The 21,724-nt window shown below is 47.3% G+C and overlaps 1 protein-coding gene across 3 annotated transcripts in view; it reads right to left on the bottom strand.

Annotated features, from left to right (window-relative positions):
• Window positions 1-10,415, bottom strand: part of MSN (moesin) — a 151,983-nt gene extending 141,568 nt beyond the window's left edge. The window contains exons 1-2 of one of the 3 annotated variants that reach the window (XM_045383882.2): window positions 10,179-10,415; window positions 9,004-9,127 (exon numbers count right to left, since the gene is read on the bottom strand). Coding sequence is in view for 1 of the 3 variants with exons in the window: in XM_045383881.2 (XP_045239816.1) it covers window positions 10,179-10,193 (15 nt within the window). In the remaining 2 variants the exon portion in view is untranslated. The remainder of the gene's footprint in view (window positions 1-9,003; window positions 9,128-10,178) is intronic. The other 2 variants (XM_045383884.2, XM_045383881.2) reach the window with 2 other exon arrangements.
• Between the last annotated feature and the right edge of the window lie 11,309 nt (window positions 10,416-21,724).

Raw genomic sequence — 21,724 nt, 5'->3', positions numbered from 1 at the left:
TAGTCAGCCTTAGTAAGCATGCATGTATGTTGTATGTCTTCATCCTCAGAGGAGAACTGATGGGGGAAGAGGGCAAAACTCCCTGATGCCAGTGCCTCATGGGTTTGAGTCCTGGCACTTCCACCAGCTTGCTGTGTGACTATGAACAAAGCTCAATTGCTCTCTGGCCTCGATTTTTCACTTCTAGATTCACTTTCACTTCTAGATTCTGTTCAAGATGTATGATTTTATGCAGCTTCTCTTATGCGGCTGCCTGGGACTAGGTATGTCCACTATCATATTATCATATTCATTCATATATTTTCTCTCTCTCTGTCTTTCCCTGTTTCTGTCTCTTTTCCCCTGTTTTTCTCTCCTCTCTCCTCTTCCCTTCTCTGTTTCCTTCTCTCTTCTGTTTCTCTGTCTCTCTGTTTCTTTCTTTTTCTTCCTGTCTCTATCTGTTTCTGTCTCTAATTCCTACTCTCTATTTTTCTCTCTCCTCCTTTCTTTCCTCTAAGTCTTTCCCTCTGTCCCTCCAACCTCTTTCTTCCTTTTATCTGTCTCTCTGCCTCTTCCTTTATGCCTCTCTCTTCTCCTTCTCTGATTCTCTCTCTGTTTCATGAACTTCAACCTCGGAATCTGGCTGAATAACTTCCAATCCAAAATAGTTCTGGTGCTTCCTGAGTATTGCTGGTGAGGACAGGTAGAAATGGGGTCCCTCTGAGGTTTTCAGAAAGCTCAAGTTCCCTGCTCCTTGGGAAGGGTACCTCACAAAGCTAAGGAGGAAGGCAGCAGAATGTAAGGTCTCATAACATGCCCCATTGGCTCCTACCCTCCAGCCTTTCACCCAAAGAAACAACACTGCCCACAGATTACAAAGGGTCTTCATCTCCTAAATGATCTGAGCCAGAAGTTCTTAGAAACCATATTCCTACTCTCTTCTGACGCAATCCCACAAAATCATTTTGCAGATGTGAAAAATGAAGCCCACACATAGGAAAGGACTGGCTCACTATTACACAGTGAAGTAGCAGAACTGGAACTAGAATGTTAGTGTTCTGACTCCTAATCAAATTCTGAAAAGATTTTAAAATTGATTCAACATCACCAGCCAAAAACCACTATTGGACTGGGCATGGTGGCTCACACCTGTAATCCCAACACTTTAGGAGGCCGAGGTAGGAAGATCGCTTGAGCCTAGGAGTTTAAGACCAGCCTAGGCCACAGAGCAAGACCCCAAGTCTACAAAAAATTTAAAAATTAGCTGGGCATGGTGTTGCATGCCTGTGGTCCCAGCTACTAGGGAGGGCGAGGTGGGAGAATCACCAGAGCCCAGGAGGTTGAGGCTGCAGTGAACTGTGATCACACCACTGCACTCCAGCCTGAGCTATAGGGCCAGACCCTGTCTCAAAAATAATAAAACAAGGCTGGGCAGGTGGCTCACATCTGCAATCCCAGTGTTTTGGGAGGCCAAGGTGGGAGGATCACTGGAGTCCTGGAGTTTGAGACCAGGCTCGGCAACATAGTGGGATGCTGTCTCAAAAAAAAAAAAAAAAAAAAGGCAAGCATGGTGGTCCTAGTTACTCAGAAGAGGCTGAAGTGAGAGGATCACTTGAGCCCAGGAGGTTGAGGCTTCATTGAGCTGTGATCAAGTTCTGCACTGCAGCCTGGGCAACAGAGTGAGACTCTGTCTCAAATAAATAAATAAGAAATAAATGAAATAAAATAAAGCACTGTTGGGGTTATTTTTCTAGTAGAAGAAGAGAAAGCTGAGGATTGAAATGGGCAGAGTGGTGACCTAATCAATATCCAGATTGCGAACACTTAAAGGCAGGGTCTCTGTCAACTTTGTTTCCAGTGAAAGCCCCATACAGTATCTGGCCCCAGCTCAGTGATTAATAAATGAGGGAGGGAGTTGTCATCAGGCATTTGAGGGACATTGATGCCTCCTCTGGGACTCTGGGTATTTATGCAGAGACTCCAAAAAGCTGGAAATCAAAGGACTGGGGATTTAGTCTCAATCTGTCCAACACTGGTTCAGCTCCCACTCCTCCATAAATGAGTTTCTTCTTTATAAAAGAAGAGGTAATGGTATCTGCCTCATCTGGCTCCCTGGAGCTTGAGGAAGCTGAAATGAAAAAAAAAGAAAAAATAGGAAAGAGCTTTGACAAAAACAAGACACTACTTTGCAATTGTGATGGCCGGATGCTATGGTGATGTCCCAGCTAGCAATTATGTTCTCAGCGGCAACTGTGGGCAATGAGTGAGTCATCTTCTCACTCTCAAAGCCAGAGGCCTTGAAAGAGAAGAAATGAGGTGAGCCTTTTCTTAAGAGTTTTTTGGAGGGGACCAGAGCAGACCCCCTCACTCCCAACACACACACATACAAACTATACCCCAGATTCCAGCCTTCTGGGGATTCATAGTCAGCTTAAGCAAGGACTGCATCCCTACCTGTTATTTAATTCTGAGACACTGGGATCCCTAAGTTATTGAGGTTTCTCGGAGACTAGAAGTGAAGTGAGAGTCTCCAATTTCCATTCAGTCCCAGTTCTACAGCCAGCCTTGGGCTCCAGTTCTTATTTTCACTAACTTACTCTGTGGCTTCAGGTAAATTACACTCCCTCTCTGAACTCTTTTCATCTGTAAAGAAAAAAAAAAAACTAACAGGATGAACTAGATGCCTAACATTATGTTTCTGAATCTGGACTGGGATTCAGAAGACCTGGGTTTGAGTCCTAGCTCCATCACAACGACTGTACAACCTTAGTCAACTTCTTTCCGGGGCCTCAGTTTTCACAACTATAAAATGAGGCATTTGGGTTAGATGCTTGGCAGTGTGTTTCAAAAGTTCTGAACCGGCATTCAGGAAACGTGGATTCTAGCCCTAACTGCCAGAGTGAATCACTGCCTGAGTTTAGACAGGTCTCATCTCTTCTCCGGGCTTGCTTCTCTACTTTTATCGTGAGGATATTCAAATATAAGTTATCTAAACACACCCTCTGATTCTGACAGCCTATGGTTCTAGAATTTTACAAGTACTGAAAAGGAAGTGAAGAAAGGGAGAGGCCACACCCAGAGTAATTTCTCATAAACTGGCAAGTGGTTGCCCTCTGTGGGTCTGACCTGGAAGTGCAGGCCCAATTAGACCACTTGCTGTAGCAACTGCTAAAGAGCTGAGGCCAGAGGGGAGCGCAAGAGATCACTGAGTACTTCACTAGATAGGGCCAGAATCAGGCTGCGGTTGACCTACAGACCTCCCAGTCCCTCACAATGAGAGACATCCAGATAAGAAGTGTGTGCTGGGAGACTGAACCTTCTCTCCTAGTGACTAGAAACAAGAGGTTTTCCAGGGCTGTGCAGAGAGCATGGCCAGTAGGGTCTCTGCCATGGGCAAAGTGAATGTCGGGGGTGTGGATGAATGGGGGTGGAGTGTGACTGTGCTATGAGAGTGGGTATGGGAACAAGTTAGTTTCTTGGCTGAGAAGTTTTCACATATGGGGCAAAGATATGGCAAGAACTGCTCAAATGAAAGTGCTTTTCAGCATCCCCATCTACTCCCTTCCCTCCTCAGAGAAGATAAAATTTATGCCTGGGCAGAAAAAAGGAGTGACCTTAGTGTCAGAGTGAGAACCTAATCATGAGAAAGACTAAATCATGAGAAGGACTAAATCATGAGAAAGACCAGGGAGTGCTTGGTATTCAGGGAAGGCCCTACTGTCTAGAGGATTTGTGGGCTCAGTGTTGAGGTATCACTAAATTTGAGGGGCTTCTTGGACACAGTATTGCAGGGCATTACATGCTGGAGGTGTAGGATGGGTTCAGATATAGGGTTATGTTACAGAAACAGGTGCATACTAAGGCTTTCATTACTGTCATTCTATAATGTTTTATTATATAAGCAGTACTAGGCAGGCCATGCAACACTGGGCTCCCCTCCCCCATCTCTCTTTCTTGGTTAAAAAGTCTGACCACCTAACTCAGATGCAAGGGAAACAACAAAGGCAGTCAATGTTTCTTCTTATGTGACAGGGATGGTTGCAGCCCTACTTCTCTCCTAATTCACTGTAGAAACCAGGTCAAGTTTCAGCATCTCTCTGGGCCTCAGTTTCCCCACCTGAAACAGGAGCAAGCTGGACTTGATGAGCTTCCAGGTTTCTCCCAGCCCTGACATTCTATCTGGTTCTTTTTATAATGTTCTATGGTGTTCTGTGCTTCTCTGCCCCTACCCGAGTAGGGGCCACCAATTCCCAAAGGTCCTTTCAACCCTAACATCCAAGCCTACTCATTCAAGCTTCCAAGGCTTTCCATTATATCCTAGTCCCACCCCCACCACTTCATCCCACCACCATCCCCTCATGCCACTACCACCATTGCTGCTGTCTAGAACAGGGTGCAGTCTTCTCTACTTTTGTTTGGAAATTCTAACAACCCACCTCTGATGCTAATGAGTTGATAAAGATTGATACAGTATTGCTCTGAGGTGACAGAACTCCCAGTTCTGCCACTCTTCCCTTTGTGCCTTTGGGAAAATACCCCCACTTCTCTAAACTTAATTTTTTCCCAACTCAAAATTAAGGGTGGTGGACTAGAATGGTCTCTGAAAGCAGCAAATTGCTCCAACATCTTTCACTTCTAGGCAATGAGAAGATCGAGACTGTCTTTGATGTTTTGCCATAATTCTGATCCTCTCTCAGTGTTCCTTAAATGGAAACCTCTCTGCCTACAGCCTCCCACCCCTGATAAGTACCCGCAATTTCCACCAGCAACTCCTAGACCTGTCTCCTTCCCTTCCTCAACCTGGTCCCAACACGAACAAAAAGTTTTTCTCTCCCAATCAAGGTGTCTGTGAGTCATAATAGTTTACTGTGAGGAACAGACTCAATGAAGATAACAAACTGCTTTTTACCCTATCAAATAATTTGCCTGCTGGGCGCAGTGGCTCATGCCTGTAATTCCAGCACTTTGGGAGGCCAAGATGGGCAGACCACCTGAGGTCAGGAGTTCGAGATCAGACTGGCCAACATGGCGAAACTCCATTTCTACTAAAAATACAAAAATTAGCCGGGCTTGATGGCATGCGCCTGTAATCCCAGCTACTCAGAAAGCTGAGGCAGGAGAATCGCTTGAACCGGGGAGGCAGAGGTTGCAGTGAGCCGAGATCACGCCACTGCACTCCAGCCTGGATGACAGAGCAAGACTCCCTCTCAAAAAAATAATAAAATAAAACAAAATAAAATAAAATAATTTGTCTATACGGTCTTGTCATTAGTTTATTGCACCACCCCACCACTGCTGATTCCCACAAGCCTCTCCCAGAAAAACCACAAACAGACCCTGGGACGGAGACTTTGAAGGATATTTTGAAGGATATTTTATTTAAAAGTTTTGTAAACAGAATTATTCTCACAGCTTCAGCAACAGCAAGAGCTCAATTCAACCTCCCAGTCCAGACTAGTTGCTTGGGATACTTCCTCAGACAACTCAGTGGCTTGATTTGAAGTCAGACCTGAGAAGGTCCCTTCTCTTCCTCCTGGAAGCCATTTCCAAAAGATGTGTATGGTGGGAAGCACCACAGGAAAAGGAGGGAGGAAAAAACATGCAGGTAGTTAAAAAAAAAAAAGTAGAAGAGGTGGGAAGGTAGCAGCGAGGATTGGGGTAGACCCATTGTAGGTACTAAAAAGTGTTTGGAAAAAATAATAAAGAATTAATAAATAAGCAAAATCAAAATTGGTCTTGTTTGGAGATGGAGTCCCTCTCTGTCTCCCAGGCTAGAGTGCAGTAATGTGATCTAGGCTCATTGCAACCTCCTTCTCCTGGGTTCAAGCGATTCTCCTGCCTCCGTCTCCTGAGTAGCTGGGATTACAGGCGTGCACCACCATGCCTGGCTAATTTTTGTATTTTTAGTAGAGACGAGGTTTTACCATATTGGCCAGGCTGGTCTTGAACTCCTGAGCTCAAGTGATCCGCCCACCTCAGCCTCCCAAAATTGCTGGGATTACAGGTGTGAGCCACTGCACCCGGCCTCAAAATTGTTTTTGTAATCTGGAAGAGGAAATTGCTTGCCAATTGTTGCCAAAAATCCCAGTTTCTTCGTTCCTGTCCATGTGATGTGCAATGATAACATTTCATATCTATAGGTGATTACATACTGTTATCATGGCTGAAGTATTGTGACTAATATTGGCTAATACATTGTGATTAATGATGGCTAATACTGTATCTAAAATATTATGAAAAAGTCACAGAGATGAGGACGAGTGGGCAAGGATAAAATGGGATGAAGAGAGACCAGGCGCAGTAGCTCACACCTGTAATCCCAGCACTTTGGGAGGCTGAGGTGGGCAGATCACGAGGTCAGGAGTTTGAGACCAGCCTGGCCAGGGTGGTGAAATCACGTCTCTACTAAAAATACAAAAATTAGCTGGGTGTAGTGGCACGTGCCTGTAGTCCCAGCTACTCGGGAGGCTGAGGGAAGAGAATCGCTTGAACCTAGGAGGTGGAGGTTGCAGTGAGCCAAGATGGTGTCACTGAACTCCAGCCTGGAAACAGAGAGAGACTCCGTCAAAAAAAAAAAAGAAAAAAGGATGAAGAGGATATCATGGAGTTAGAGTGCTTTGGTTCAGACCTGACTGACCTGCATCTGCTTGGAGTCTCTGGGAACCTTCAAAGGCCCCCTTATAGCTCTAAGGAGCATTTGTCCCAGGAGCAGTAGGGGGAGCAATGCTACAATCTGGCTATGCTTGGGCACTGAAGGTACCAATTACCATCAATACCCATAACCAGTTGTTGTCAGGTACTCACAGATAATTACTATCAATACCCACAGGCAATCACCATTAATACTCATAGGCAATCGATGTTGATATCCTATGGCTACCATCACTCAGAAGTCTCTCATCTGGACCCTAGTCTAGATGGCAGGGGCAGGGATGAGGGAATGGAAGAGGAGAACTGGTTGAGAGGGAGATATAGCACAAATCCCGGAAGAACTACTTTCTATCCTTTCTGGTCACTCCAAGGTTAAGAAAAAGGCCTAGGGTAGGGCAAGGGAAAGCTGAAGCCTAGCTAGCCTTGCCCCAGGTCCCTTCCTTCAGGGTGTCCCCTTGATAACAGGGAAAAGTATGACCTGCAGGTAATGGTTAGCTGATCCTGACTAGCAGGAATTGCCATGATCTGGGGCTCTTTCTTTTCTGTAACCAGAAACTGGCAAAAGGAAAGAAGGGAAGGTGGGGTCCATCCCTCTTGATCAATGGGCCTATTTGCAGGGTCCCACTGGGCCTTAGTTTCTGGCGAGCCAGGGCTACAGCATAAGAGCGCTGGAAGCGGATCAGGAGCACAGGAACCAGCAAGATACCAGTGTACATGCCTGCAGTGGCTGTGAGAGCAGCAGTGGGTTGGCCCGAAGCAGAGAGGGGATAGACATCTCCATAGCCGACAGTAGTGAGAGTTATGACAGTCCACCAGAGACATGTAAAGATGTCTCCCAAGTGGGGCTCACTTTGACCTGAGATGGACATGCCTAAGAGCTCCCCATAAAGGAAGAACAAGCCAAAGAATAAGATTTCAGCAACCTAAATCAGGAGAAAGGCACCACCTCTTTCCAGGAAAAATGGAGGGTATGAACAAGGACTCTCATGGCCAAGGATTTTTCAAAGAAGCCCAGGAGACGAACCAGCTTGAGGACATAGAGAGAACGAATGGCCCCAAGGATTCGGCTAAGATAGAGTTGCTGTACAGCCTTGTCACCTACCACCAATTCCACCAATGCAGGGAACAAACAGAAGATATCAGCTAGACTGAGAGGGCTACACAAGAAGCGCACCTTATCAAGGCAAGAAATGGTCCAGGCAAAGAGCTCAGTTCCAAACCAAAGGGGACAGAGCAGCTCCAGGTATAGCAGATGTGGGGCATGGCGGTAAACAAAACCGTTGTTCTGCTGCTACTGCTGCTGCTGGTTTTCCCCTACCCCCATCCCATGTTCCGTAGTAGTAAAGTTGACAGAGAAGTAATCCAGCTGGACCTCTGTCTCCTGGAAAAAGATGACCAGGGCATACATGGCAAAGAGTGTGGAGATCAGGGAAACGCACTGGAGAAAAAGATGCTTGTGAGAAATCCCGTTTGCCAGCATCCCCACCTCTCTAACTATACTTCCACCCTTCTTGGCTTCCCTTTTGAGGGATGCCCCCAAATTGTGCCGGAAGTCTATAGATTCGAGTCCCAAGCACTATGTCAAGTGTGTAGCCATTGTGGCATTTTGGGAGGGTCCTTTAGGGGTAGGAGTGTCTAGCATGGTGCCACACACTGTTAATTAGTTACCCTGGCCCCTAAGGAAGACTGAGGTTGGTCAAGAAGCACCCAGAGCCAGGATTTCTAAGTATTTTGCAGTCCCTGGCCTTCTATGTGGTTCAGAAGAAGGTGTTCATGCATGCAGGCATTCTCACAGGCCTCCCAGGACAGAAAGTCCTGGGTATGGGTCTCCTTGCCACTTAGCGTGAGCCGGCAGCAAGGTGCCAGGGGTGCTTCTGCCAGGCCCCAATAAGCCAACTCCTCCTCTAGGATATCCCAACAAACGTTGGCAGGGCAGTGCAGCTGCTGAGTATGGTAGTAACCCAGCACATAGCCAGAGAGCTCAGGGTTGCTGTCAAAGAAAAACTCTTGGCTGGCCACAGTGGCTCACACCTATAGTCAGAAGTTGCAGACCAGCCTGACCAACATGGTGAAACCTCGTCTCTACTAAATACAAAAAATTAGCCGGGCATAGTGGTGTACACCTGTAATCCCAGCTACTTGGGAGGCTGAGGCAGGAAAATCACTCGAACCCAGGAGGCAGAGGTTGCAGTGAGCCGAGATTGTGCCATTGCACTCCAGCCTGGGCAACAAGAACGAAACTCCATTTCAGGAAAAAAAAGAAAGAAAGAAAGAAAGAGAAAAGAAAAGAAAAGAAAAGCTCTTGAACCAGTGGGCCCTGAGCACCTGGGGTGCCAGGCGGGGATGGCTCAGTTGGCTTGTAGAGGCAGGTACCTGGAAAGGCCCTCATGGTGTTGATGTAGATCAGGTGGCATATGCCGCCAACATCCAGAATCAGTTTACTATCCAAGTCCTCCATGGAAAACTGTGAGCCTGCTTCTAGGCTGGCTGGGATCTGCTGGCAAAAGGAGGGATGACAGGGGTTAGGACATGGCCCTCCTGCCTTCCTCTCCCTTCCCATGTTTGGCCAGGGCAGAAAGGGGGCTGAGAGCCACAGAAGTGATATGACAGCCCAGGCACCATAGGGAGGTTATCCCAGGCAGGGAGCTGGAGTGCCTTTTCCTCCTGGGTCTTCAGGAATCAGGAGGACAGCAAGCTCTCAAGTGTGGTCACAGTGACTGGCCAGTCTCTCCTGGGCCCAGCAGTTCCAGGAGAAAAACCAGCCTAGCCTGGAAACAGATGTCTTTCAGGGGCTCTTGGGAGGCACCTGGTGGCTCTGAGAGAATAGTTGTGCAACGGTATACAGCAGGGGAAGTTACAGCAACTGCAGACTAAATGGCCAAGATAGGAATGGGGCGTCTCTTAATCTTCTGTCATCACTTTGAAAACTTGGGACTGGGGTGGGGTGGGATGGGGAAAGGAGTAAATGGAAAAGCCACCAAGGGAGGCTAAGTGCAGGGGATAGAGAGTGGAGTGAAAATGGGAGTGACAGGGAAGCTGGAGGGCCTTAGAGATCCCCAGGCCTCCATAGGGAGTAGGAGGTGCCTGACTGGAGAAACTGGCTTGAGGGTCAGCAGATCGGACAGTGATGGTTATTGACTCCAACTCCCCTGGCGCCCGGTCCTGGGCACTCCTCAGCAGCAGCACCAGCAGCATCGGCACTAGCAGCCTCTGTGAGTCTCTCTACTGGGCACCCTAAAATTGCTTTGGGCTTAATGAGTTCCTTGCCTGGGAATAGAAAGGAATAAGAACAGAGTGGGGAGTTGGGGAAGGAGAGAGAGAGAGAGAGAGAGAGAGGGAGAGAGGGCAAGAGGAACACAGAAAAGCAAATGGTTGGGGGGTGGGGGTCAAAACACCTACACTGATCAACATTTAAGTGTCCCCTACCCCCTGAGAAGAGTTTGCCTAAGCCTCCCATGTTTGTCCCTGAGGGCAAAAAAAGAGGGCACAGGCTGGTATTCCCAGTCCAGGAATCTCTCCCAACCCCCAGCCAGCCCCTGCTCACTCACTTGGTTGTTTTGCATGGTCCACGAACACTGGCAGTTAAGGGACTGATGGCTGGTTGAGCGGCGGGGCCGGAGGTGGCGGGGTGGGTGGTGCGACCAGCCTTGCTGCTGCCCCCGCAGTTCATGGCTGCCTCTGCATGGAGAGATCTCAGGCCCCAGGGCCAGGGTGTGCTTATGGAAGAGATAGCCAAGAGCCAGGGTTTTCCGGGAGCCTCTTGTTCCTGCTGTGGCCAGATGATTAAGGGCAACAACTCAACCCAGGGCTGTATGTGCCCCTGCTTGCTTGTTTAGGGAGGCAGTCCTGGCCCCCAGCCAGCAGGAACCTGGCCAACTTTGCTGCTCCTCCTTCTCCTCCCCCCGCCACCCGCCGCCCTTCGTTCCAGCCTGCGGCAGAGGGAAAGGAGGAGGCAGCAGCTGGAGGAAAAACAGTAAGTTAGATGGTCAGGCTCCAGCCAAGAAGACATCTCACGAGACCAGTTAATATTTGGAACAACTTTCTACCCCATCACCCAGCCCCACTCTAATTCCCCACCCTTCCCCCAGCTCTGCTGCAGTCCTCCTATCAGAAGTCTGCAGAGGAGGAAGGGGCGTGGGGGGAGGAGCAAAACAAGGACCAGGAGACAGCCCGGGAGGCCAGTTGTGTTCCTGACTGTATCCAGCTGTTTCTGCCCACTCATTTTTATGTTCTTTTCTCTAGAGGCCCTCATGCCAAGGCAGGGGATAGAGATTGGAGAAGGGGAGGGGCAGGGGAACAAGAGAGAATCCTGCTTGCCTGTGGCCTGTGCCAGAACTGGCAGATACCCCAGACCCTTTGAGACAAGCCATAGCCCCTCCTCCCACCCTTCCCCGACTCCTGCCTCCAGGACCCCTCCCTGAGGATTGAGCCAGTCTCCTATTTTGCTAATGAGAGTTTGCCAATGGAGCACCCAGATGAATCTAAATTCCAAGGTAGCCCCCACCCCTTGGCCCAGCCTCCATGCCTCTCTCCCTTCACCAGACCAGAAATTTCTATGAGGAATAAAAATTCCTACCACAATCCAACACCCTCCTTAACTCTTCCTTTTCAGCCCATTCCTCCCTCAGAGCCAGGGCTGAGCTGAATTGAGAGTTTCAAGACATGCTAGCAGGCTCCTGGCTCCTCTTCCCTCTTCATTACTGACTTGCTGTATGGCTGGTCAGGGGGTAGTTTCCTCAGTGAACTTCATGGCTAGAATGGAAGCGGAGGGGAGTGGTGACAAACACAAAGTTGCACAGGGACCCCTGAGTTCAGCTCTACAGAACTGGATTCTTAACTCAACAAAAAATGGCAAATAAGAACTTGGGCACTTGGAGATTTTCAGACTGGGGAGGGTAGAAGCAGCAGCTCCCTCTCTCTGCCCGCCCCCTGTGCTTACCCGCAACCACTCCAGTGCATTTGCTTCTTGCTTCCCTAAACCTGCCAGTCTCTTTCATGCATGGTGCTTTTCTTCGGGACACTGCTCTATCCCCTCCAGCTGTATATCAACTACTTCTTCCATATCCACCTCTAATGTCTCACCACTTTGTGGGAGCCTTCCTTGATGCCTTTCCTCCAAGACAGGGTGCTGTCCTCTGCATTCTCATAACCTGCTTTGGTTTTTTTTCCTAGAGTACTTTTCATACTCCTCCCTCCAGCCATGCTCCTGGCATTGAGTAGGCACTCATCGGCTATTGAACAAATACAAATTATAACCTTATATGGTTACCAGATCTCTCACTTTTCAGAATACAGTCTTCTGCTTTCCTTAAGTCTAACCTAAATCCCACCTGCTTTATTATCCTAATTAGACTGATGCCAGCTCCCATAATGCCTCAGCCTTTTCCTATTTGCCGCTGGCTGGTGAGGGCTAACTGGAGACAAACTGGTGACTAGTCTTGCAAATGCAGCCACAGCAGAGGCAGTTTGCCAGGTTTCCTGGAATGACTCTTCCATCCTTGAAGCAGGACCTCTTCTTGTACCTCATAGGTCAGGTGTTTAAAACTTCTACCAAGATGCCAAAAGCAATTGCAAAAATAAAAATTATAATTGCCTGTAATCTCAGCACTGTGGGAGGCCAAGGCGGGTGGATCACTTGAGCTCAGGAGTTCGAGACCAGCCTGGCCAATATGGCAAAACCCCGTCTCTACTAAAAATAGAAAAATTAGCCGGGCATGGTGGCGGGTGCCTGTAATCCCAGCTACTAGGGAGGCTGAGGCAAGAGAATCGATTGAACTTGGGAGGCAGAGGTTGTAGTGAGCCGAGATTGTGCCACTGCACTCCTGCCTCTGTGACAGAACGAAACTCTGTCTGTCACAAAAAATAAAATAAGGCCGGAAGCGGTAGCTCACGCCTGTAATCCTAGCACATTGGGAGGCTGAGGCTGGCAGATTGCCTGAGCTGAGGAATTCGAAACCAGCCTGGGCAACACAGTGAAACCCCGTCTCTACTAAAAATACAAAAAAATTAGCCAGGTGTGGTGGCATGCGCCTGTAGTCCCAGCTACTCAGGAGGTTGAGGTAGGAGAATTGCTTGAACCTGGGAGGCAGAGGTTGCTCAACAGAGCAAGACTCCATCTCCAAAAATAAACAAATAATAATAATAATAAAACAAAAATAGAAAATTAAAAAATAAAAACAGGCAAATGAAACCTAGTTAAAGAGTTTCTGTAAAGAAAAATAAACAGTCAAAACAGTAAATACAATCTACAAAATGGGAGAAAATATTGGCAAACTATGCGTCCAACAAAGGTGCAATATCCACAATCTATAAGAAACTTAAATTAACAAGCAAAAAACCACAACCCCATTAAAAAGTGGGCAAAGGACATGAACAGACAATTTTCTTTTTGTTTTTTTGTTTGTTTGTTTTGTTTTGTTTTGTTTTGTTTTGTTTTTGGGATGGAGTTTCACTCTTGTTGCCCAGGCTGGAGTGCAGTGGTGCCATCTCAGCTCACCGTAACCTCTGCCTCCCGAGTTCAAGCGATTCTTCTGCCTCAGGCTCCAAACTGGCTGGGACTACAGGCACCTGCCACCACACCTGGCTAATTTTTTGTATTTTTAGTGGAGATGAGGTTTCACTATGTTAGCAATGCTGTTGTTCTTGAACTCCTGACCTCATGAACCACCCGCCTCAGCCTCCCAAAGTGCTAGGATTACAGGTGTTAGCCACTGCGTCTGGCCGACACTTTTCAAAAAAAGACACACATGCAGCCAACAAGTGTATGAAAAAGTGTTCAGCATCACTTATCATTAGAGAAATGCAAATCAAAACCACAATGAGATACAATCTCACACCAGTCAGAATGGCTAGCATTAAAAAGCCAAAAAATAACAGATGCTGGCAAGGCTGTGCAGAACAGGGAATGCGAATACACTGCTGGTGGGAATATAGTTCAGCCATCGTGGAAAGCAGTGTAGGGCCAGGCACGTTGGCTCACTCCTGTAATCCCAGCACTTTGGGAGGCTGAGGCAGGAGGATCATTTAAGACAAGGAGTTTGAGACCAGCCTGGGCAACATAGCAAAACCCTGTCTCTACAAAATAAAAAAATAATAACATTAGCTAGGCATGGTGGCACACACCTGTAATCCTAGCAATTTGGGGGGCTGAGGTGGGAGGATCACTTGAGCCCAGAAGTTTGAGGCTTCAGTGAGCTATGATCATGCCACTACACTCCAGCTTGGGTAATAGAGACCCTGTCTCAAAATAAATAAATAAATAAATAAAAGCAGTGTGGCAGTTTCTCAACTGAAAAAAGAATTCCCATTCAACCCAGCAATCCCATTGCTGGGTATACATCCAACCAAAGGAATATAAATTGCTCCATTATAGAGACACATGCACGCCTATGTTCATTGCAGCACTATTCACAATAGCAAAGACATGGAATAAACCTAAATGACCATCAATGATAAACTGGATAAAGAAAATGTGGGGCCAGGTGCGGTGGCTCGTGCCTGTAATCCCAGCACTTTGGGAGGTCAAGGCAGGAGGATTACTTGAGCCCAGGAGTTCAAGACCAGCCTGGGAAACATGGTGAAACCCTATCTCTACTAAAAATACAAAAATTAGCCAGGTGTGGTGGCGTACGCCTGTAGTCCTAGTTACTTGGGAGGCTGAGGCATGAGAATCACTTGAGCCCAGGAGGCAGAGATTGCAGTGAGCTGAGATCATGCCACTTCACTCTAGCCTGGACGACAAAGTCAGACCTTGTCTCAATAATAATAATAATAATAATAATAATAATAATAATAATAATGTGGTGCATATAAACCGTAGAATACTATAAAGAGCCCGTAGACATAAAAAGCCCGCATGCAGTGGCTCACACCTGTAATCCCAGCACTTTGGGAGGCCGAGGCGGGTGGATCACTTGAGGCCAGGTGTTCAAGACCAGCCTGGGCAACATGGCAAAACCCCATCTCTACTAAAAATACAAAAGGTAGCCGGCCGTGGTGGTACACACCTGTAATCCCAGCTATTCAAGAGGCTGAGGCATGAGAATCCCTTCAGCCTGAGAGGTGAAGGTTTCAGTGAGCTGAGATCACACCACTGCACTCCAGTCATGCCAATAGAGCAAGAATCTGTCTCAAAAAAAAAAAAAAGGAATACTACATAGCCACTAAAAGGAGTGATATCATGTCCCTTGCAACAACATGAATGGAACTGGAGGCTATTACCCTAAGCGAACTAATGAGGAACAGAAAACCAAATACTGTATCCTCTTATTTATGAGTGGGAACTAAATGATGAGAACACATGCACACAGAGAAGGAAACAGGCCAGGGCCTACTTGAGGGTGAAGGGTGGAAGGAGGGAGAGGATTGAAAAACTACCTATCAGGTACTGTGCTTATTACCTGGGTGACTAAATAATCTACACATCAAAACCCCATGACATGCAATTTACCTATCTAACAAACCTGAACGTGTACCCCTGAACCTAAAATAAAAGTTAAATAAGTCAGGCACAGTGGCTTACGCCTGTAATCCCGGCAGCTTGGGAGGCTGAGGCCGGTGGATCTCCTGAGGTCAGGAGATGGAGACCAGCCTGGCCAACATGGTGAAACTCCGTCTCTACTAAAAATACAAAAATTAGCCAGGCATAGTGGCTAGTGCCTTTAATCCCAGCTACTTAGGAGGCTGAGGTTGCAGTGAGCTGAAATCATGCCATTGAACTCTTGCCTGGGCGACAGAGTGAGACGCTGTCTCAAAAAAAAAAAAAAAAAAAAAAAAAAGTTAAATAATTTTTAAAAGCTTCTACTGTGTAGGTTTTAGGACAGAAGAGAGTGGAATATTCGCTGTTGGAAGACTGCCCTCCTTCAGAATGCCCTCTCAGGCTCCCTTCTCCTTTAATCTACCATACTTTCAGTCAGGCCTGCCTGCCTTGTTCACCTTAACCGACCCTTGGTGGCCTTGTATATGTGTGAAGTACTGGCTCTTGCCCTCTCCATACTAGAGGGCTAGAACTCTGTCCATATCTTGGGAGCCTGTCCCATACACTTTGTACCTATCTGGCCAAGTGAAAAGTCTCCGTAAATCCAGAATTTGGCCCCAAACCATTTTTGTGAACTCGTTTCCCACTCCATTTCTCCTGCCACCTTGGACTACTCCCTATTCCCCCAAAACAGCATAATGTACCCATCCCTCTGTTTTTCCTTAAGCTAGAATGCCTGCTTCCTTCCTTCCGCCCAGAATGCCTGCCTTTCCCTCCCCCTCCTGAACCCCTCCCCCACCACACACACATCTGTTCATCTTTCAAAGCCCAGCTAAAATGGCTCTTCCTCGGTGAGACCTTTCTTATCTGGTCAGAATTTATCACTCCTTCCTCCCTGTCACCCCCAGCAGTTTGTAGTTCTATTTAGCACAGACTCCATTCTCCCTTGTGTACTGGTTATTTGTTTACTCATCTATTCCCCACTGGCTGGTAAACACTTTGGGGTTTACTCATCTTGGTGTCCCACCCACCATTCACTTCTCTCCCACCCACCAACGCAGCCTTGCCTCTATCACACAGTGCCTGGCATCTAGCTGGTGATCAATGTTTACTAAGCAAATGAATGGCTCCCTTATCATTTCCCTAGTGCCATGGAAGGCTCAAGAAAAATCCTGGCCAGTGTGTTGTAGAGGATCCCCGCTTCCATGACCACCCCCTTCTCACCCTCATCCCCAAACCCATGCCTTGGCCCTTGTGCGCCTTTTTTTTTTTTTTTTTTTTTTTTTTTACCCACCCTCTGTGTGACCCAAAGGCCCAAAATTGCATCACTTGGATGATCATTGGGAATTCACTTACATAGTTGCAAAATGATGAAGCTGGAAGGGACTTCAGGGACTCCCTATCTGTCTCTCATTTCACAAAATGAGGAACTGAGGCTCCTAGAGGTCAAGAGATTTGCCTAAGTACCCTCAACATGTTAGGATCCTAGTCAGAACCAGATCCCTGAAAAATTTTCAAGTTTTGAAATTTGGTTTGCTTTGCATGTAGCCACCACCCACGAACCTTGCACAGAAAAATGGGTAAATGGCGCCACATAGTGGCTAAGAGGCTTAGCGTCACCTAATGGTGCTGTTCCTTAAAAGTGTAATTCCCAGCCACATCCTGCTTTGCCTTTGACTCTGAAAGAGGAGGATCCAGGGAGGTCACCTTCCAGGAATATCCCACAGAATATTCAAATAGCCCCAGCTGCTGCAGGCAGAAAACAAGACACAACCGTGTTCTTCAGTGTCTTCACCAGAAAGAGAGGTACTGGGGATAGCAGGCAGCTTGGAAGCCAGAGTCAGGCTTCCTAAAGGGGCTTGGAAGAGGGGTCTCAGACCTTCTGTAACTGAACCAGCTCTGAAGGCTGCCTTCTGGGCCTGTGTTGCTGGGCTGGCTGCTTTACTGAATGGTTCTTTGCCACATTTGGCCTGCCAGGAACTGGCTTCACAGCCTGACACGGGCCCTTCTACCCAAAATATGCAGGTCTGAAAACTCAGCGTCCAGAGCTGAGAGGTAAATACCCCTAGATTCTTTCAATAGAAATTTTAAACAAGCTATCTTGGAGGTTCAGAAGCTGGACTTTTCCCTCTTCGCACATAGAACTGCGCTCTAGTTGATGTGACCCACCACCCCCTGGCCCCGCCTGGCCCCACAAAGCCTTCCTCATCCAGCTCTTAGCAAGAATCTTCTACATTGTAGGTCAGAGGAAAAGGGACATTCAGACTTAGGCAGAAGAGGGAAAAGGGGTCATGTTTCGTGTCATATGCCAAGATCTGACAGCATGCCTCATCTGGGAATTGAGATTCTTGGAAGTTCAGGCGAAAACAAAAAGCTCCCCAGGGCTGAATGTAGGCCAGGGGCACCTGCTTGGCCCTGCCAATGAGCCATCATCCTTGACCCCCGTTTGGCCTATGGCTTGATGCCTGGATGGAAGGAAAATGGGGGAGGAATTGGGCTCCCAGGAAAATGAGGCTTGGCCCTAGCTGGCTCTGGGAATAAAATTGGGGGCTGATGACTGAAAATCAGGCAAAAGCTCAGCAACAAATCAAGCAAGAGTCCTGGGGTAAATGAATCTTCATTTTTCTCCCATCTAGGCTGTGAATTCTAGGAATTTGTCCAAAGGATGAGGCCCTGAGTGAGCTGGCTGCCGGCGGGCTGGTTGTGATGCTTAGAAAATTGGGTGAGGGGAGGAAAGGATAATAAGTGAAGGGAAAATGGAGAGCAGTGGGGGGTAACAGGCGCTTAGGCAGGGGTCAAAACATATTTTGTGGGCTGGGATGGAATTTATGTGGCCAAATGATGTTTAAATGAAGTGATCTTAGAAATCAATTTCCTGGTTGGCTTGGAACTCCTAGCAGTAAAGCAAGACAACTTTCCACACACGAAGGTCTCAGACCACAAGTTTCTCTTCCATCTATTCCCCTCTTCAGACCCGGAACATACAATGCCATTGTCCCCTGAAGTTGTCCCCTCATCCCAAAGGGGTGCTGATTCTGGAGCGGGGATTATTCTAATACTCATTATATAAGCTCTTTACATCCATGGAGTATTTCATATACTTCAGCTACATTTCAACATCTTACAATTAGAATACTAGGGCAATCTGGCCATAATAGGTTACCACCTGGATGGCCATCTAATTAGCACCCCCATAGCTCTGTGAAGTTGGCAGGATGTGGAGAGCGCTCTCTCTCTCTCTCTCTCTCTCTCTCTCTCTCTCTCCTCTCTCTGTCTAATAGAGATGGAGTCTCTCTATGTTGCCCAGGTTGGTCTTGAACTCCTGGACTCAGGTGATCCTCCTGCCTCCTGAAGTGCTGGGATTACAGGTGTGAGCTACTACACCCAGCAGAGTTATCTCTATTTTGCAAATGAGGAAATTGAGGCTCAGAGAGATGAAGTTGATTAGATGCAGAATCTCAGTGCTGGATAGATCTCAGATCATTCTAGTCAAAATCACATTTTGATACTCAAGGCCCAACTCCGCGTACCCCTCAATGCCCATTTTCAGTGACTGGGTACTCAAACACCTGCAGCAACTTGGAAATCACTCTGATCTAAGGCAAACTTTGTCCTCAACCCATAGCCTATTAGGTATGGGGCTTGATCTAGGAACCCAGGGCTTTAAAGAGGAGCTGGCACCTGACTTTGGGGACCTTACTGTTTCCCAAGTTGAAAGCTTTTACATGATTTTAGCTAGTTTGCATCAGACATCCTCTTATGTTGTAGCCAAATCAAGACTCAAGGCGGGAGGGGGCAAAATCACCTGAGCAAAAGAAAGAGATAACAAGCGATAGAGTGCTGAAAATAAGCGTTTATCCTGGAAAAGTGTCTGGGCCAGGTAAAGGATGGGAGAGATGGGATAGGACTGGAGGTGGGAGGGAAAGGGAAAGTCTAACTAACTTCATGGAACCCAGAAGATTTGAAGGCTATCCAGCCAGCCTAGGATTAGAAGTTTGGGTGTTGGTTAGAGGAGGCAGCATTGGGGTCTGATCCCAACTGGAGTGCTACTCGAATTGGGCCACTTTGTGCAGACCTTCCAGGTTAACAGCTGCCATGTTGCAGATAAACTCCTCATCCTTCACTGGAATGTCAGAGAATGAAATTTTAAGAGGAAGAATGTGTGCCTGGGTGCGGTGGCTCACGCCTGTAATCCCAGCACTTTGATAGGCCGAGATGTGTGGCTCTCCTGAGATCAGGAGTTCGAGACCAGCCTGGCCAGCATGGCAAAACCCTATCGCTACTAAAAATAGCTGATCGTGATGGTGGGCCCCTGTAATTCTAGCTACTGGGGAGGCTGAGGCATGAGAATCACTTGAACTCGGGAAGTGGAAGTTGCAGTGAGCTGAGATTGCACCACCGTACTCCAGCCTGGGCAAGAGAGTGAGACTCCATCTCAAAAAAAAAAAAAAAAAATTGGGTGGGTCGGGGGAATGCAGCTCTCTTCTAGCTCTGAGCAGCTGTGAAAAAAAGGAATGAGCTCTCTTCTAACTCTGAGCAGCTGCTCTTTTGGAATTGAAGATGGGGGAGAAGTGTATCCTGAACCAGAGAAACTAACCTAAGAAATAATTCTGTAGTGTTGCAATTATATAAGTAATAGGCATCATACATAAGACTAGTATTAGTAGGAAAACTGGGGCCCAGGGAGAAGTTATTGTTTATATGACATCAAAACTAAGCAGACCATATGGTCCGTTTTGGTCAAATTGGTTCATCTGATTAATTTAGTGGAAAACAATCAGCTGAGCTTCTTGGCATGACGCTTACCAAACAAAAAGTTCCTTCAACTAATTTTTTTCCTTTTCCACTCCATATTTTTGATTCGTGGAGACACTAAGTCTGGTTCTCACCTCACCTGAATCCTCAGTGCAGAGGACAGAGGCACTCTTGTGCCCACCCCATGCCCACCACTGTTCCCGCTGCTCACCCTGCCCTTGCCAGACCTGGACTTACATCTAAGCAAGAAAAAGGTTCTGTAGGACATAGCTTAGAATCTACTATTTCCTTTTCCCTCTCTCTCCCTCTGCCTCCTTCTCCCTCTCTCCCTGTTTACCTCCCTCCCATGGATATATAAAGGGCTCTGGACTCCTAATCCAGGATGCAGCCCTCTATACTCTGCTAGCAGGGGCTTCCTCTCAACCAGCCTATCCACTCACTGGTTTTCACAGTAACCATCTGTCCCTGGGGAGACCCAAGGAAGCAGTAGGAATGGAAATGGTTTCCTAGCTCTCTCTTCAGTTAAAGAAACATTGTGAGGAGGAGATAACCATTTCCATACAGTCCTCTTATTCCTTGCATGGCCCTGCTCTTGAAAGTCACCCCTGGTGAGGGAGCCTTTGTCATATTTAAAGAAAAGGAAAGCAAGGAATTTTTCAAAAGAGTAAGAATAAGGAAGAGAAAAAACAAAAAAAAGGCAAGGAAGGGAAGGGAAGGGAAGGACATGGGATCTTTCTCAACCGAGGTTGGCTAGCCTGATCTCTGAATTCTCACTGGGACCTCTGTTGAGTTATGAAGACCCTGGGAACAATGAAATGATCTACAACATCTGTATCCTCTTCACCTTACTTGACTTCCCCCCAGGAATTAGAGAGCCATCTTTTGTACAGCTGGGTATAAGTGAATGCATTTGTAAGTATTCATTTTAGGGTTTTTTGTTGTTGTTGTTGTTTTGTTTTGTTTTGTTTTTTTGAAAGACAGTCTCGCTCTGTCACCCCAGGCCAGAGTGCAGTGGTGCCGACTCAGCTCACTGCAACATCCGCCTCCCAGGTTCAAGTGATTCTCCTGCCTCAGCCTCCCAAGTAGCTAGGATTACAGGCACGCACCATCATGCCTGGCTATTTTTTTTTTTTTAAGTAGAGACAGGGTTTCACCATGTTGGCCAGGCTAGTCTGGAACTCCTGACCTCAAGCTATCCACCCACCTCGGCCTCACAAAGTGCTGGGATTGCAGGCCTTAGCCACCGCGCCCAGCTGAGTATTCATTTTGGATGCTTATGGCCAGGGAATGATAGGCAGGAAGCAAAACAGTGGAAGAATGGTGGAGAGGGCTGTTGGGGAATGAGAGGAGTGAGGAACATTCAAGAGACAAAAGAAGTTAAGGGATAAAAGGAAAAGAGAAGGTTGTACAGAGGGAGCTTTAAAAAAGGCAAGAAGCTGAACCCTCAGCCTGGGGCCACCCCCACAACCCCTCACCCCATGTAGTGCTGCCATCTAGTCTAACTAGAGGATGGCACCTCAACATCTGGATAGATAGGTCCTTCCTCCTCAGTGATCAGGAGACCAAAGTGTGAAGGCTCTTTCCGACTCCCATGAAAACACTCCACCAAGAAGATACCTAATGAATAGGCCCTGCTAAAGTATGCATTCATGAGACAGACACTTATCCCTGGAAAAATAATATCAGGGCCTGTCTAGGCCAATGCTCCTCTCTGCTCTCCACCACTGCTGATTTAAAGGTGAAGAAGCCTAAAGGGAAGTTGCTCCAGCAAGTCAGCCACAGCTATATCTCACATTTGGGGATAAAGAGCCCCTAAATACTCCTCTAGCCATGCTAAAGGATGCTGGAGTAGTCAGTTTTAGG

This window comes from Macaca fascicularis, chromosome X (genome assembly GCF_037993035.2).
Source record: "Macaca fascicularis isolate 582-1 chromosome X, T2T-MFA8v1.1".
Classification (NCBI taxonomy): Eukaryota; Metazoa; Chordata; class Mammalia; order Primates; family Cercopithecidae; genus Macaca; species Macaca fascicularis.
This window is presented reverse-complemented; position numbering and strand designations above follow the sequence as displayed.